This window comes from Panulirus ornatus, chromosome 28, assembly GCF_036320965.1.
Source record: "Panulirus ornatus isolate Po-2019 chromosome 28, ASM3632096v1, whole genome shotgun sequence".
In the NCBI taxonomy this organism is placed as follows: Eukaryota; Metazoa; Arthropoda; class Malacostraca; order Decapoda; family Palinuridae; genus Panulirus; species Panulirus ornatus.
Window position 1 is genome coordinate 9,686,286 of NC_092251.1, and position 17,068 is coordinate 9,703,353.

At 44.3% G+C, this 17,068-nt stretch overlaps 1 protein-coding gene across 1 annotated transcript in view; it reads right to left on the minus strand.

Moving 5' to 3' along the window:
- LOC139757830 (protein amalgam-like) overlaps window positions 1-16,826 on the minus strand; it is a 101,493-nt gene extending 84,667 nt beyond the window's left edge. The window contains exons 1-2 of the mRNA XM_071678721.1: window positions 16,746-16,826; window positions 12,018-13,592 (exon numbers count right to left, since the gene is read on the minus strand). Coding sequence (XP_071534822.1) covers window positions 12,018-12,072 — 55 coding nt within the window. The 5' untranslated portion in view covers window positions 12,073-13,592; window positions 16,746-16,826. The remainder of the gene's footprint in view (window positions 1-12,017; window positions 13,593-16,745) is intronic.
- Window positions 16,827-17,068: the final 242 nt, after the last annotated feature.

The following is a 17,068-nucleotide window of genomic DNA, read 5'->3' on the forward strand; positions in this document are numbered from 1 at the left end:
AAGCCATAAGGTTGTGATTTAATGAAGGCTTTATCGTGGTGGACGCCCTAAGCCCGGCTATTTGTGGAGGCCGTTTGCGTATTTTCTTACGGGAGTGTTTCATGCTTGGCTGGGTCGTGTGGGGAGCTTATCATACCTGTTCTTAAAGCTGTGTTATAAGTAAGCGGAGGAGGGATATTACATGCCCTCTTTACTTGGAATGAATAAATAAATACATATGTATATATATATATATATATATATATATATATATATATATATATATATATATATATATATATATATATATATTTTCTTTTCATACTATTCGCCATTTCCCGCGATAGCGAGGTAGCGTTAAGAACAGAGGACTGGGCCCTTGAGGGAATATCCTCACCTGGCCCCCTTCTCTGTTCCTTCTTTTGGAAAATTGAAAAAAAAAAAAAAAAACGAGAGGGGAGGATTTCCAGCCACCCGCTCCCTCCCCTTTTAGTCGCCTTCTACGGCACGCAGGGAATACGTGGGAAGTATTCTTTCTCCCCTATCCCCAGGGATAATGTATATATATATATATATATATATATATATATATATATATATATATATATATATATATATATACAGAGAGAGAGAGAGAGAGAGAGAGAGAGAGAGAGAGAGACAGAGAGAGAGACAGAGAGAGAGAGAGAGAGATGGGGGAGCCTCTAGAGTACAGAACACCCACCCGTACAGCACAAATAAGTGAATACAAACAGTCATTTACATGCACATTACCATCAATGTTGGATGCATACATTTTTTCTCGTTCTAGATCCGTATGTAGGAAGTGAACGTAACGTTACTTTGACCCTATTCATCTTGGAACATTTTTGTCCTTCAGCGCCTCATGATAAGCGCGTGTATACACCACCTCATTTTGCACAAAGGTGTCGTCTACTTTTGCGTGTGACGTTGCTGTGCGACCTAAACGTACACAAGACTAAGAGTAAGAGTATATGTCAAAAAAAAGAATAGATAATGGCCTGATATCCTCGTCTGACGAAGCGATCAAACATAGAAGAAAATGTCTGTTTTACGTGCTGGTCAATTCCATGCGTGTCGTACAAAGTGATCATAGGGAAATACCCCATGGAGGGGTAACCATTTTTCTTTTTCTATATCCTTGCTATTTACACACATCACACATATTGCGCTGTCTCCTGCAGTCGTGATGGGATACGATCATATATGTTCACGGGGTGTTCGGTATCTTTGTTATGCACGTAGCAAACGAGGATAATATGACACAGGTGCACAGAAACACACAGAAAAACAGAAACATCTCCAAAGACACAGACCTACCGTCACACGCAGACACACACACACACGCACACGCACCTCGTTCACAAAGGCGCCACCTTTACGACGGATTCAAACCAATGCAATTAAACTTTTCCCTTTGCCTCACTCTCCTGCGGTGGATGAGTGGATCTTCTTAACAGCACCTGTGGTGGAAGCCACATCTACCATCTCGCTGGAGGCACCAGAAATAGCAACAGAACTCAAGACACCGTCAACCTCGTCTTTATCTCAGTAGAGTAAATAGCATATAGCAGATATAAAGCATTCCAACGCCTACCTCGAAAATCCGGGACACCCCGTCAAACCCATTGGTCAGAATTTCTGGGTCATCGAACCCATAAATACAGTAGGAAGAACAAGTCTCCGATACAGACTCTCTGTAATGGTAAGTATAATCGGTGTAATGGGCTGTAACAACGACAGGGTACAGTACAGTACAAAGTCGATCTGTGTGACATACGGAAGTACAGTGGCTTGATAACACAAGGGGACGAGGATGAGGCACAGTTGTACCACAGGATCATAACAGTAGCCACATACAACAGCAGTGTTTATTGCAACTGTCATGAAAATATGGTGGCATGATTACTGGCGAGGGTAGCGCGGGTAACAACAGGTGAAGGTAGACCAAATAACAACAGGTACAGGTGGCAACAGTAACAAGTACAGGTGGCACCAGTAAGAACAGGTACAGGTGGCACCAGTAAGAACAGGTACAGGTGGCAACAGTAAGAACAGGTACAGGTGGCAACAGTAACAAGTACTGGTGGCACCAGTAAGAACAAGTACAGGTGGCACCAGTGAGAACAGGTACAGGTGGCACCAGTGAGAACAGGTACAGGTGGCACCAGTGAGAACAGGTACAGGTGGCACCAGTAAGAACAAGTACAGGTGGCACCAGTGAGAACAGGTACAGGTGGCACCAGTGAGAACAGGTACAGGTGGCACCAGTGAGAACAGGTACAGGTGGCACCAGTAAGAACAAGTACAGGTGGCACCAGTAACAAGTACAGGTGGCACCAGTAAGAACAAGTACAGGTGGCACCAGTGAGAACAGGTACAGGTGGCACTAGTCACAACAGGTATAGGTGGCACCAATACCAACAGGTACAGGTGGCACTAGTAGCAACAGGTACAGGTGGCACCAGTAACAACAGATACAGTACCGGTAACAACAGGTTCTGGTAGCACCAGTACCAACAGATACAGTACCAGTAACAAAGTACCAGTAACAACAGATACAGCACCAGTAACAACAGATGCAGCACCAGTAACAACAGTACCAGTAACAACAGATACAGCACCAGCATTAACAGATACAGCACCAGTAACAACAGCACCAGTAACAACAGATACAGCACCAGTAACAACAGATACAGGACCAGTAACAACAGATACAGCACCAGTAACAACAGGTTGAAGTTGGACCTAGTTTGAATGGTATATAATCAACCAATTCAAGCGTAACTTAGCGTGACGAGTCAAGTGGCTTTACCGTGTTTTGTGCGACCCTGGGGTCTGGCAGGAAAGACATGCGCTAAATTTCGAGGTCATGATATCATTATGTGGACGTGGGGCTCGCCAGTCACAAGTGGGAACCACTGCCAGGGAGGAGCAAAGGGTGGGGAGATAGTGGTGGGGAGATAGTGGTGGGGAATATTGGCCTGTGGTGGGGAGATAGTGGTGGGGAATATTGGCCTGTGGTTTAGATAGTGGTGGCGGATACTGGCCTGTGGTGGGGAGATAGTGGTGGCGAATATTGGCCTGTGGTGGGGAGATATTGGTGGCGAATATTGGCCTGTGGTGGGGAGGTAGTGGTGGCGAATATTGGCCTGTGTTGGGGAGATAGTGGTGGGGAATATTGGCCTGTGTTGGGGAGATAGTGGTGGCGAATATTGGCCTGTGGTGGGGAGATAGTGTTGGCGAATACTGGCCTAAGGGCAGGATGGGGTGAGAAGGGATGGAGCAAGGAGGAGTTGAAGTGGGGAGATGAGAAAGTAAAGTGGATGGGGTAGATGGATAGATAGGAGAGTGGCGTAGATGGAGAGTTGAAGTGGGAGAAGTGCGCATAGATAGGCAAGAGAGATACTGAAGACTTCTGTGATATGCATTTCGAATTCATTAACTGGGATATTCCCTCCTCATCATCAATGAGGAAAAAAGGTCATCTTTTTGCGGAATTCCAAGACACAAGCTTCTGGATACATGTAGCGAGCGGGTCTGAGCCACTTTATGATAATCAGACAAAGGTGGAACTTCACAGAAACCCCAGATTTTCTCCATTGTCCTCTTGGCTCTGAATACACACCACGAGACGTGAAATACGTAACAACTGCTTTATTTTCAAGCAATGTGCTCTGTCGTGCCGCTGAGACTCTTATGTACCCTGTGGTGGAGGCAGCATTAAGAGCCTCCATATCCTAGTCACTGGCCACTACCGCTGCTCCGTCGCCCGTGTCACCGTGGGCTTTAACGAGACCAGTTCCTGGGGGTAAGTGTGGCGCAGGAGTGAGAGGCGAGGTTTTGTGGTGTGGTGCAGGAGTGAGAGGCGAGGTTTTGTGGTGTGGTGCAGGAGTGAGAGGCGAGGTTTTGTGGTGTGGTGCAGGAGTGAGAGGCGAGGTTTTGTGGTGTGGTGCAGGAGTGAGGCGAGGTTTTGTGAGGCCACTGCTTCTGACCCCACCTTGCTGTCCTCATGCATTGCTCTGGTGCCGGGTAAACATATGTGAGGTCTGAAACGAATAGGATGAAACAACGGAAGGAGAAGGAGGAGAAGGAGAAAGAGATGATTAATGGGGAATGGAGGAGATTAAAGAGGTCTAAAGGCCGAAGGAAGTAGTAAAGGAATGGGCCAGCCAGCCTGTGCCCACGACATAGATATTTCGTTCAACCTCACCGTCATGGATAGTGAGAATACAGCGAAGTGTGAATGAGGGAAAGAATCTTTCAAGACTGGGAATTTACTAGTGAGTATGTTTCTCAATCAGCTTCTTGGAGTCCACCGGCCTCTTGGAGTTCCTGAGAGTCCCGCAGTCCTTGATCATCTTGGAGTCCTAAAGCCACTTGGAGTCCATCTGCTTGATCATCTTGAAGTCCTAAAGCCACTTGGAGTCCATCTGCTTCTTGGAGTTAAACTGTGTACTGGAGTCCTTGATCATCTTGAAGTCCTAAAGCCACTTGGAGTCCATCTGCTTCTTGGAGTTAGACAGTGTACTGGAATCCTTGATCATCTTGGAGTCCTTCAGCCACTTGGAGTACAGCGTCTTGGAGTTCATCAGCTTCTCGGAGTACATCAACGTCTTGGAGTATATCAGCGTCTTGGAGTTAAACAGTGTACTGGAGTCCACCAGCTTCTTGAGGTATAATATCAGTGCCTTGGTGTCACCAGCATTTTGGAGTCCGTCAGCGTTTTCGAGTCCATCAACATCTTGTAGTTCAACAGCGTCTTGGGGCTCGTTTACCAGCTTATGGAAGCCTACAAAACTGTGGGAGTCGACAAATGTTTCCAAGCCGAGTCGCACCTTCGCCAACACTTTTAAGTTCTGAGTGCACCTCTGTTGACAATCTAAGTCAGAGGTGCACCTCTGCTGACACTCTAAGTTCGAGCCGCATCTCCGCCTGCAACTTAAATGATCCACCACAGCCAACCCTGTAAACACCAGCTCACCATTCTCCTTCGCTGCAGGTATACCGGTCCAACTTTAATGGAGTTTTCGGGGGGTCTAATTCCCTGGTGAGGACGGCGCAAGGAGTGTAGAGCAAAAGGATTATACCGTGTACTGTCCTGTTCAGGGCGTGGAAAAGGATGAACGGGGGCCGAGTGTTGAGATGGAATGGTGTAGGAAAGAGGTTAGGAGAAAAAAGAAGACGGGAATGGAAGAGAAGATGGAAAAGATATAGAATAGGAAGATGAAGGGGGAAAAGAAAAGAAGAGAAGGTAAAGAAGAGGATAGGAAGGGAAAAAGAAGAAAGGAGGGAAATAAAGATGAGGTGTGGAGAATGAGGCCGCCAATATTGGACTTAACACCTACACTGGAGTAAATTATCCTCGATCCTGCTTCGTCCAGCCTGTAGTCGTGGCTTAACTCGGATCCCTCTCTTTCCCATGCAACCCTCCCTCCCTCAACCCTCGCTATCCCCTCCTTTGGTTATCGCAGTCCCTTCCCAGCCAATCCCCCCCGCCATCCCCTCTTCTCTTCCCCTCGATCCTCCTCTGGTGATAAGGTCCCCCTCCTCCAGTGCCACGCCCTCCTACGTCCTCTCCGATAGAACGTGAGGGACGATGGCTCCTGCTCTGACCTTATGCATGCAAATATTCCCTCCATGCGCACATTGTAATCTCGTATACACATAACAGTCTGATGTAAGGCAGGGCTCTTATGTACGCATGATAATACCCTCAGATACGTGGAGTTCGTTCGAGTGCACACGCCTCCCACATGAGCGTATATTTCTCTCGCATGCATATGCATTACGTATACGTTTTTCCTACATGAGCACAAAACGTCTGCCATGTACGCATCTGCCTAACACAATTGCACCTCACGTAAACATATATAGGTGAGGTGCAATGTACTCGTATGTACGTGTAGCCTGCAATGTGTATATAGATGAATGATAAGTTTTACTTCACCAAGAATAGTACAGGAATACTTTCACACTCACAAACAACAGCTGATGGTAGTTTTGGTAGTTTTCGGTCATAATGATAAAAGTAAGATGATCAAAGTAGTAACAACGAATTGAAGAACGAAAGAGAATCCTTTAAGTGGTGACTAGAAACAACGCGAGACAAGTATAAAGGCTTCTGGAATCAGGACAAAAGACGACTTCCAGTTTAATAATGAGGGCATCACAGAGACGACACTCGACGACCCGTCCCCTCCCCCTTCCATTAAAATCCTTCCCAACATAACTTCAGCGACAAAAGTTATTACAGATTAAAAGAAGTTTCACCGGGAGTTACATACGGGTCGGCCGGCTTGGTGTAGGGTTGGCGATGGTGGTGTTGGGTTAGGTGACCTAATTAACATGGGGTTACGAATGCTGGTGTTTGTCTCATATTGAAGTTATGTACACTAGTGGGAGCAGGAGTGTCTGTGTTATGTACACTAGTGGGAGTAGGTGTGTCTGTGTTATGTACACTAGTAGGAGTAGGAGAGTCTGTGTTATGTACACTAGTGGGAGTAGGAGTGTCTGTGTTATGTACACTAGCGGGACTAGGAGTGTCTGTGTTATGTACACTAGCGGGAGTAGGAGTGTCTGTGTTATGTACACTAGCGGGACTAGGAGTGTCTGTGTGACGACAGTTGTTTACGTACGTTGGCGAGCAGTCATGCTGGGGATGAAGGATGTTGTTGATGTTCATATGTTGATTACCTGTTCATGTTTGGGTGGCTGTATTCACATACAAACAGGTGTGTATGGGGCGGGATGCCATGTAGCAGAGAAGAGCAGTTCCTGGACAGTTTTTATTGGTTATACAGAGGAGAACAAGCAAGGTAAGGACTACTGAGTCCTTTCGAGTCTGTCTGTGTGAGTCAAAGAGATCAGAAACATAGAGGTTTCTGTGATGAGGGTAAGAATAGCAGACGGATGACTTAAAGAAGAGAAATACCTTTGTACTTATGATGTACACAGAGGCTCAAACAGTGTTAGTCGTGGACCTGAAGCAGAGTATTCGGTCATTGTAAGGTGATGACACGAGTTCAAGGAATTCTACTTCATGTAGGACGTGGTTGGGGGGCCCACGGTAGTAGAGAGGTACTAGAGCCGACGGAGCCAGTGAGGAGCCACACCAACGCGAGGATGAGAATATAGCAACTGCTGCAGGACAGTGTGTTCAAGACGCCATCATGGCATAGCAGCAAGAGCCAGTAGAGGAACATACCACCATGGTGGTTGTGTCTGGAGGAAAGATTGTGCGAAGGTGATTTGTGCTGGGGAGGGATCATATCATAGTGATGTATGCTCCGGGAGGACACCTCCAGTGTGGTGTGAGCCAGTTTACGACCATTTGAACGCGCTGTGTGGCATGGGACGACCATTTCAGTACGGTGTGTGCCAGGGGACGACCATTTCAACGCGGTGTGTGATGAGGGACGACCATTTCAACGCGGTGTGTGATGAGGGACGACCATTTCAACGCGGTGTGTGATGAGGGACGACCATTTCAACGCGGTGTGTGATAAGGGACGACCATTTCAACGCGGTGTGTGATGAGGGACGACCATTTCAACGCGGTGTGGGATGAGGGACGACCATTTCAACGCGGTGTGTGATGAGGGACGACCTTTTCAACGCAGTGTGTGTTAGAGGATGAACATTTCACCGCGCCGTATGATGAGGGACGACCATTTCAACGCGGTGTGGGATGAGGGACGAGCATTCCAACGCGGTATATGATGAGGGACGACCATTTCAACGCGGTGTGTGATGAAGGACGACCATTTTCAACGCGGTGTGTGATGAGGGACGACCATTTCAACGCGGTGTGTGATGAGGGACGACCATTTCAACGCGGTGTGTGATGAGGGACGACCATTTCAACGCGGTGTGTGTTGAGGGACGACCATTTCAACGCGGTGTGTGGACTACGGGACAGACCATTCGTCGTGGTGTGCAAAGGACCAACACACACACACACACACACACACACACACACACACACACATCAGAACGCGGTGTGTTGAAGATGACGATCATTCTAGGTGAAGCTATGAAGCAGGGCACGAACATTTCAAGACACCGTAAGGCAATCGGAAACCATTCGTAGGTGAACCGTCATACCAACTCCGTGTGTGATCTCCTTTACTGATTGCCTGGGGGCAATATCTCTTCAAGGGCATTGCCCTTGGCTTCATCACATCACATAGAACTGACGGAAGATTCATTCCCCAAATATTAACCACAAGGATGTAAGACCGACGTATGAAATACCTTTTAAGTGCGTGATGTGTATCTTACATACCAAAAAGAGAAAATCGAGCTAGATAAATAAGGTTATGAATAACTGATTAGTATAGAACTTGTGGCCACAATCTGCTCCAGAGACCTGGAACCAGAGGCGGATTTTTGACGAATGAGAAGACTTCGTGTAGCGTTGGAGAAAGTGAGTCAAGACGAAAAGGTGAGTGCGATGTGGGAGAGTGTGGTAAGGATGAGGGGGTTATACAGCTTCAGGACCCTTCTCTCTCTCTCTCTCTCTCTCTCTCTCTCTCTCTCTCTCTCTCTCTCTCTCTCTCTCTCTCTCTCTCTCTCCTTCAGTCGCATAGCGGAAAGCCACACGCTCATCGCCCCTGGTAGTCAAGGGCGTGGACATCTATAATAGTGCACCCTGCACTGTTGCATTTCCTCTGTCTTTGTTTTGCATTCCATGAATGATATGATGGCCTTTTCTCTCTCTCTCTCTCTCTCTCTCTCTCTCTCTCTCTCTCTCTCTCTCTCTCTCTCTCTCTCTCTCTCTCTCTCACTACCTCGCTCGCGCTCTCACGTCCTCAGCGCTGCTAAACCTGAGCCAGTGCACGATGGCACTTTTTCCTGCCTTCCAGCAAGAAGCCGCGCGCATATCTGTGCTCGCCACCGTCTACTCTCTGAGTGAGCCTATTGACAATGCCATTTCCCCTGCAGTGCATACGGGGGAGAAAAAAATGTCGACATTCCTCTCACTCGTTAAAGGGGGGAAAAAACCCGATATCTAGATGACAGTTTAAAAGAGGGTATTGTGACTTGATATCCACATGACAGTTTAAGAAAGGAGGTATTGTGGCTCTATATCTAAATGACATAGAAGTAGGTATTGTGGCTCTATATCTAAATGACATAGATGTAGGTATTGTGGCTCTATATCTAAATGACATAGAAGTAGGTATTGTGGCTCTATATCTAAATGACATAGAAGTAGGTATTGTGGCTCTATATCTAAATGACATAGAAGTAGGTATTGTGGCTCTATATCTAAATGACATAGAAGTAGGTATTGTGGCTCTATATCTAAATGACATAGATGTAGGTATTGTGGCTCTATATCTAAATGACATAGAAGTAGGTATTGTGGCTCTATATCTAAATGACATAGAAGTAGGTATTGTGGCTCTGTATCTAAATGACATAGAAGTAGGTATTGTGGCTCTATATCTAAATGACATAGAAGTAGGTATTGTGGCTCTATATCTAAATGACATAGAAGTAGGTATTGTGGCTCTATATCTAAATGACATAGAAGTAGGTATTGTGGCTCTATATCTAAATGCTTCATTTTTGGTAATATTCTTTCATAAAAACTGGTCCAGGATTTGGCCTATGTCGCTGAATGAATCACACGTTCAAAAGAGGAATAGAAGGTCATGGCAGAAACGTTTTGTTTTTGAGTTTTAAGACCAAGGTTCTGTCGTATGTTTCTGCCGTGTGTACATCGGAAAAAAAACAACTTTATTGCACATCTTTATTTGAAGTTCCTTAACTGAAGGTACGAGGAGTGTAGTGCTATCTTGATCTCTGTTAACTGTGGACGGTGGAAAAGTTTGCTACTGTGTCGTAAGTTGGAGCAGTGTGCAGAGGGCCTGTTAATGTTAACTTGAGGTTCATTTCCCAAGGCCGATGGGTAAACTAGTCAGTGTTTGCTCGATGTTAATTTACAGAAGCCAGTGGGGATGTTTATTAACATTTCCTTGTCGTTCTTTTGGTTAATGTTACTGTCTTTGCTTGCTAAATGCGGTTGGTGAAAAAGGTTTCATACACACACACACACACACACACACACACACACATATGTATATATATATATATATATATATATATATATATATATATATATATATATATATATATATATATATATATATATATATATACCATCAACAGATTAAACAGCCTCAGTGGCATCACACACCTTTGGCGCAGACCAATCTTCACTTGGAACCATTTACTCTCCTCCCTTCCTACTCGCGCGTACACGCACTCCTCTCCCGAAAAATATTTCTTACTTCATCCAGCAGCCTCCGTCCTACACCAGGTATTCGTAGCATTTTTCATCCCTATCGCACGCTTTCTCCAGGTCCATAAATGCCACATGCGAGTACCTCTCTCTTTCACATAAATTTTTCAGAACGAAGACGAGGTCCACCCATCCTCTACCATTTCTGGAACCACGTTTGCTCCTCTCCAATATATATATATATATATATATATATATATATATATATATATATATATATATATATATATATATATATATATTTTTTTTTTTTTTTTTTTTTTTCCAAAAGAAGGAACAGAGAATTGGGCCAGGTGAGGGTATTCCCTCAAAGGCCCAGTCCTCTGTTCTTAACGCTACCTCGCTAATGCGGGAAATGGCGAATAGTTTGAAAGAAAATGAAAGAAAATATATATATATATATGATTAATTTGTCTAACTAAAAATAGAAAAACCATTCACGATTGTGGTCAGTGCTGCTCAAAAAAGCACCACACTTTCATTCATTAAAATAAATTCCCAAAAATGTATCGGTCATCGTAAAATGAATACTTATCATTTTTTTTTTCCTAGGGGAAACTCAGGTGACGTTGCTCAGACCGGAATATTATACAAGAAGGAAAAGCTATAGAAGTAGGAAAAAAAATCATCAGGGAGAAGAGAACTAGTGATAAATGGCAGCATCAGTTGTTTACACCATAAGTTGATGGAAGATGACTTTGTTCTGCTTGATGTCTGCTGTGTGGGAGGAGTTGTGGCTGACGTCCTGCTGATCCAGTCAGAGCAAAGGAATACACTATCGTATATATATATATATATATATATATATATATATATATATATATATATATATATATATATATAATGTTGGAAAGGATCACAATTTTGCGCGTGATCAAGATATTCCTATGAGTCCACGGGGAAAATGAAACACGATAAGTTCCCAAGTGCACTTTCGTGTAATAATCACATCATCAGGGGAGACACAAGAGAGAAATATAACAGTCAGTTGATATACATTGAAGAGACGAAGCTAGGACGCCATTTGGTAAACCTCTGATTGTCCATGTGACTGTTATATTTCTCTCTTGTGTCTCCCCTGATGATGTGATTATTACACGAAATTGCACTTGGGAACTTATCGTGTTTCATTCTCCCCGTGGACTCATAGGAATAATATATATATATATATATATATATATATATTCTGGCCTAAGTTACCTTTTTTCTCGACCTACCTCGAGGCAGAATAATTGGCTTTGTGATTGTTGCATTGGATTTAGACATTTTCCCAAAACGAAACAGATGTTGGAACCCCCAGAAACGACACTTAATACTAACCACATCGATAGTGGCAATGTCTGGAGTTTTAACACCGGAATCAGCCATTCACAAGCAACGGCGACTATTGTTAGAACTGCCGTTCCGATGCTGTTTGCCCATTCCTCGAAGCGAAGTAATTTAATGTCATTTTTAGGGATGAGTGATCAGGTCGTATGGATAATGTGTGAATCAAATACAAAAAGAAAACAATGGAAAACCCCATTTGCCGAAATACGTCGAGAAAACGTAATTTCGAACTGAAAGACAACAGAAAATGTATATACATAACATCAAGCAAAACTGAAAAGCTTCAAACTAGTTTAGAATGACAGACGCGTGCAAGTCAAAACGAAATCATGAGAGTGCAAAATGGCTCGGCTTATCATCCCCCTCAGTGACCTACCTTGTGGCGTGACGACCAGCAGAGTGAAGAGTTTGAAGCAAAAGGCCATATCCATTTCCTCGAGGTCTCTCTGCCCACGTCGGGAGGGCGCGACTACACTTCCAGCTACTCTCTGACCCAGGCAGTGATACGGGAGTGTAGCCCAGCTACTCTCTGACCCAGGCAGTGATACGGGAGTGTAGCCCAGCTGCTCTCTGACCCAGGCAGTGATACGGGAGTGTAGCCCAGCTGCTCTCTGACCCAGGCAGTGATACGGGAGTGTAGCCCAGCTGCTCTCTGACCCAGGCAGTGATACGGGAGTGTAGCCCAGCTGCGGCTTTTAGCTGTGCAAGGACACGGGAGTGTAGTCCAGCTGCGGCTTTAAGCTGTGCAAGAACACGGGAGTGTAGTCCAGCTGCGGGTTTTAGCCTTGCAACAACACGGGAGTATAGTCCAACTACGATTTGGGGCCTCCAATAACACGGGAGTATAGTCCAATGCGGTTTTGGGGCCTCCAGTAACACGGGAGTTTAGTCCAACTGCGGTTTTGGTGCCTCCAGTAACACGGGAGTATAGTCCAACTGCGGTTTTGGGGCCTCCAGTAACACGGGAGTATAGTCCAACTGCGGTTTTGGGGCCTCCAGTAACACGGGAGTATAGTGCAACTGCGGTTTTGGGGCCTCCAGTAACACGGGAGTATAGTCCAACTGCGGTTTTGGGGCCTCCAGTAACACGGGAGTATAGTCCAACTGCGGTTTTGGGGGATCCAGTAACACGGGAGTATAGTCCAGCTGCGGTTTGTGGTGGGTAAGTACTAAGTGCAACACCTCCAGACCAGATAGTGAGTCTGGGCGAAGCAGCACGGCACTCCAGGTGTCTTTACGTCCAACACCAGAGGGGCCGAGACTCTCTAGACTAGACTCGGGACAGTGCACGACGGTGGGGAATCCTCTATTCACACATGGCTTTTCGACCGTCAGTGCAGCTGGTGTGCTACTTCAGTACCCAGCAGCAGGACAGAGCAAGCACTCGCAGCCTTGATTCTGGTCCGTAAACACTTCACGCAACGCTGCCAGACACAGAAAGGAGAAACGGAATGGGTCTCTCAATTGGCTATTACTCCATCACCAGTTGGAATAATGATCTTTATCCCAACTGGGACTGGGATATAAAAGTATGACCATTCAAGTCTCCCTTTGGGTCTGGTATGAAAATGTTTTTACCCATTCACTGTCCTTCATGAAGCTAAAACTCAGTCACCGAGTTTCAGGGGCTTGAAAGCACATTAAGAAAAGAACTTCTTATTCACTCAGGTTGAGGTCGGGTTGTATCCATTTGCTATTTCTAACCGTTCGAATACTTAAAAGCAGTTTCTGTATGTGTTATCGTTCCTTTAGATTTCACTGAGATGAGTATTTAAGGTTTTCAGCTTTCAGTAATCCATGAGGAGAGTTTTCAATCCCGGATGCTGAAATTCACAAGCCAGTCATCTCCTACCACGAGTTTCGAATGCATTGTTGCTGTTTCGTCTCTCACTTCTCTTGTGCGACGATTCGTGTATGTAATCTCACACGAGATAGATTCAATCGCCCATTCCTGTTGGGACCCAGAATCACATTTATTTGGGAAAACAAATAGAAAAATAGAAATAGGATCATTGCCTCCATATGATACCATCGTATGTAAATTATGGAATGCATTTGCGTCATAATCGATAATGAATATAGACAGACCAAACCATCAGAATCATGATTACTGACATGCAGTGATTAGGGACGGTAATTGTTTCATTAGAATTTGAAACATGACTCTCTCTCCCTCTCTCTCTCTCTCTCTCCTCCCCTCTGCCTGTCCTCCTCTTCTCTTTCTCCTGTCCATTATCACCCTTCTTCTTTCTCCTCTGCCTCCTCCTCCTCTCTCTCTCTCCTCTCCTCTCCTCTGCCCGTCCTTCTCTTTTCCCCTTTCTCCTTCTTTTTGCTCTGCTGCCTCTCCTCTTCCTCCTCCCACTTCCTTGTTCTTCTACCCTTCTCCATTGTCACTATCTATTGTTTCCTCTACTCTACCCCTTTCTTGCATTCCCCTCTCCTACTCTCGCTTTCCCTTACTTCACCTTTTATCTTCCCTATCTTTCACGTTCTCTTCTCCTGTCCTCCTACTCATCGTTTTTCTCCACCTCTTCATCCTCCTCCTCATCCTTATCTTCCAACTCCTTGTCCTCATTCCTCTCTTCCTCCTCCCTTTCCTCCTGTTCCTCTCCCCTGCTCAGCACTCTGAGGCATGAGTGTTTACAGTCCTGGGTAACACGTGTAAATATGCCACACCAGGTCCTCGGGGGTCACTTTATGGGTCTTCTGGCACTGCCAGCAGGACAGACCTTCAAACGAAGTCATACGTCGGACACCCGAATCACGAAGTAGGCAACGTTATGCGAATCAGGGACATGGTAGCTTTGGAGAATAGTCGAACAAAGAGATATGATTCATGAAAAAAGAAAAGTCCTTCTAAGCCCATTTAGTAAAGGAATTATACTTTTCTCTAAGAATGTAATGATTAGAATGTAGGAAAATTAGAAATAGGGCAAATAGGAGTAGAAAGATACAAGGATGTGAATGATGAGTCGTAGATTTTTAGAGTCGAGAGTATAATATATGAAAGTTACAGAGTGTCTCGACAACTGACTCGATGATAGAGAACTTCATGAATTAGTCAGTCGATCTCGAAAAGTCGACCATTATCCATCTATCTGTGAAGGCGTGGAAAACGTCTACTTACAGTGTTCGAAATGGTAGTGAATCACAGACACACATACGTTGGGTGGTTGTGAGGTAAAAGACCAGAGGCTTAATGTAAGTCAGATTATAAAAATAAGAACGAGAAAATTCAATTTTTTTATGACCAAAAAATTTGGTTTAAAGGGGATCTAAAGTGTTTGTCTATCGTTAAGTACAAAAACAAGAAGCTACAAAGGATTGTGAATACAAGATAAAACATTTGCAGGAGAGTAAGTTTCCTGGTTAAGCACCAAAAGTTTAGTGAAGTTATAGATCTGAAGCTTCTTAGCTAGGAATTGTAAAGTGAATTTGATCACGTTTCGAAATAGACTCAAGACTCTTCAAACTCAAAAAAAAAATGATAGTACATCATGATTGTTATCCACGACTATATACAGTGGTGAAAGGTGGGAACAGAAAGTTTTTAAACATAGATGTTGTAATAGAACAGTCTGACTGAACATTGAAACAATAAAATGGTTACGAGTTTGAAGAAAACGTCTTTTGAAATTATTGAGAGTTGAGATTCTAACTTAGAAGAATCACAAAAGGGAACTAGAGGAAAAAACCGAAAGATGAAAAGTTTTTTCTAACTTAGAAGAATCACAAAAGGGAACTAGAGGAAAAAACCGAAAGATGAAAAGTTTTTTCTAACTTAGAAGAATCACAAAAGGGAACTAGAGGAAAAAACCGAAAGATGAAAAGCGTTACCAGGAAGTTACAGAATCTTTTTTCAAAGTTTTAAACGCATCGACAGCTATCGCATGCCTTGCCTCAATAAACAAAGGCTGTGAAAAAAAAGGCACAACGAAGTGTTCAAAAGTTATGAAAGTAAGATTTGAAATCAAATGGTTGTAAAAACCTCTGTTTCGGTATAAAGTCCTAAACCTTCGATCTCAAAGTACCAGGAAGTGAAACAGACGACATGACAGCATTTATTTGCACAATTTGAAGCAAAATTACGAGAACGGCTGGCGAAGCTGGCAAGCGATGTGAGTTCATACGATAAGTGTTTTATGAGAGGACATAAAGAGAGCGGAGGAGGTTGATTTGCGTATTTCCTTCCTAACTCTCAACACTGATTTTGAGGACTGGAGACAGACAGTTCACATGTGCCGGGAGAACTACTGCTTTGATATGCAGTTGCATTTCAAGAGGGTCGTTGAGTTGAAAAGGCAGATCTCCTTACAGCAACACGAGACGAAATTGCAAAAACGATTTAAGAATCCTTTGAAAATGCTTTTGTAGTTTCGAAACTAAATAAGAAAAGGAAAATGCCCCGAAAAAAATGTTCTATTTCTAAAACTAACTCATGATGGTGTGTAGCTGATCCACATTTGCTTCACTGTAAATTGGAACGTAATTCCCCGAGAATGGTATAACACGAATCGAGTAATTCGGTTTATGTCGGCTCAGTAACATGAGCGAGTCAAATCTCTTCCTAAAGCACACGGAAATGCAGCCTTATCCTCTGCAGGCTGCATCGTATCATTGGGGTTATCAACCAGGTGTTTAGATCGCACTTGTGTATGTCATCAGATCCCGATAAGGCTACTGGTACAACAATGTGTGCCGTGTCCTCTTCGTTGTTCCATTTATTCAAGTCTTCGTCCACTGAGGCATTCGTTTTCATAATGTTCACTTGTTGCGAAGCATAGTCCAACATATATATATATATATATATATATATATATATATATATATATATATATATATATATATATATATATATATATATATATATATAAAGTGCTACAGTTTGCAAGTTTCCACAATGCTAGCAGCCTAGGCTGCTTGCCGAACGCAAAGTTTATTCTTGAGCGAAACCGCCAGTCACCAACACGTAACTTAATACACCAAAGTTTTTCCACCACTTCTGAAGTCTCCGTTCTAAGCTTGCCGTTCGGAACGAGAGCTATGCATGGTCAAAAGCAGATGAAGAAAGCCTTCGCTCACGAGTTTGCTGTAAAAAGATTACTTTATTCTCGAACAGGAGAGGCAACGCGAGCGAGCTCTCTCGAGCAGAGCGACCAACACGTCTGTCTCACATCGAGGCCGAAGCGGGACTGACTGGCTCTACCTCTCCCCTCTCTTACACTCTCTCCTCACCTCACGCCCTCCCTCTCTCTCTCTCTCTCTCGCCCATACTCCTCTCTCTCATCCAGGTATCCAGTACCTTTTCAGCCTAAAAATCCAGTCAGCCAGCATGAACCGACACATATATCCCACCTGCTAGCCTGAAGCCACGGCTTCAGGTGAAGAGGTTCTCAGAGATAAATCTTCGAGGCCTTGTTGCTGGCG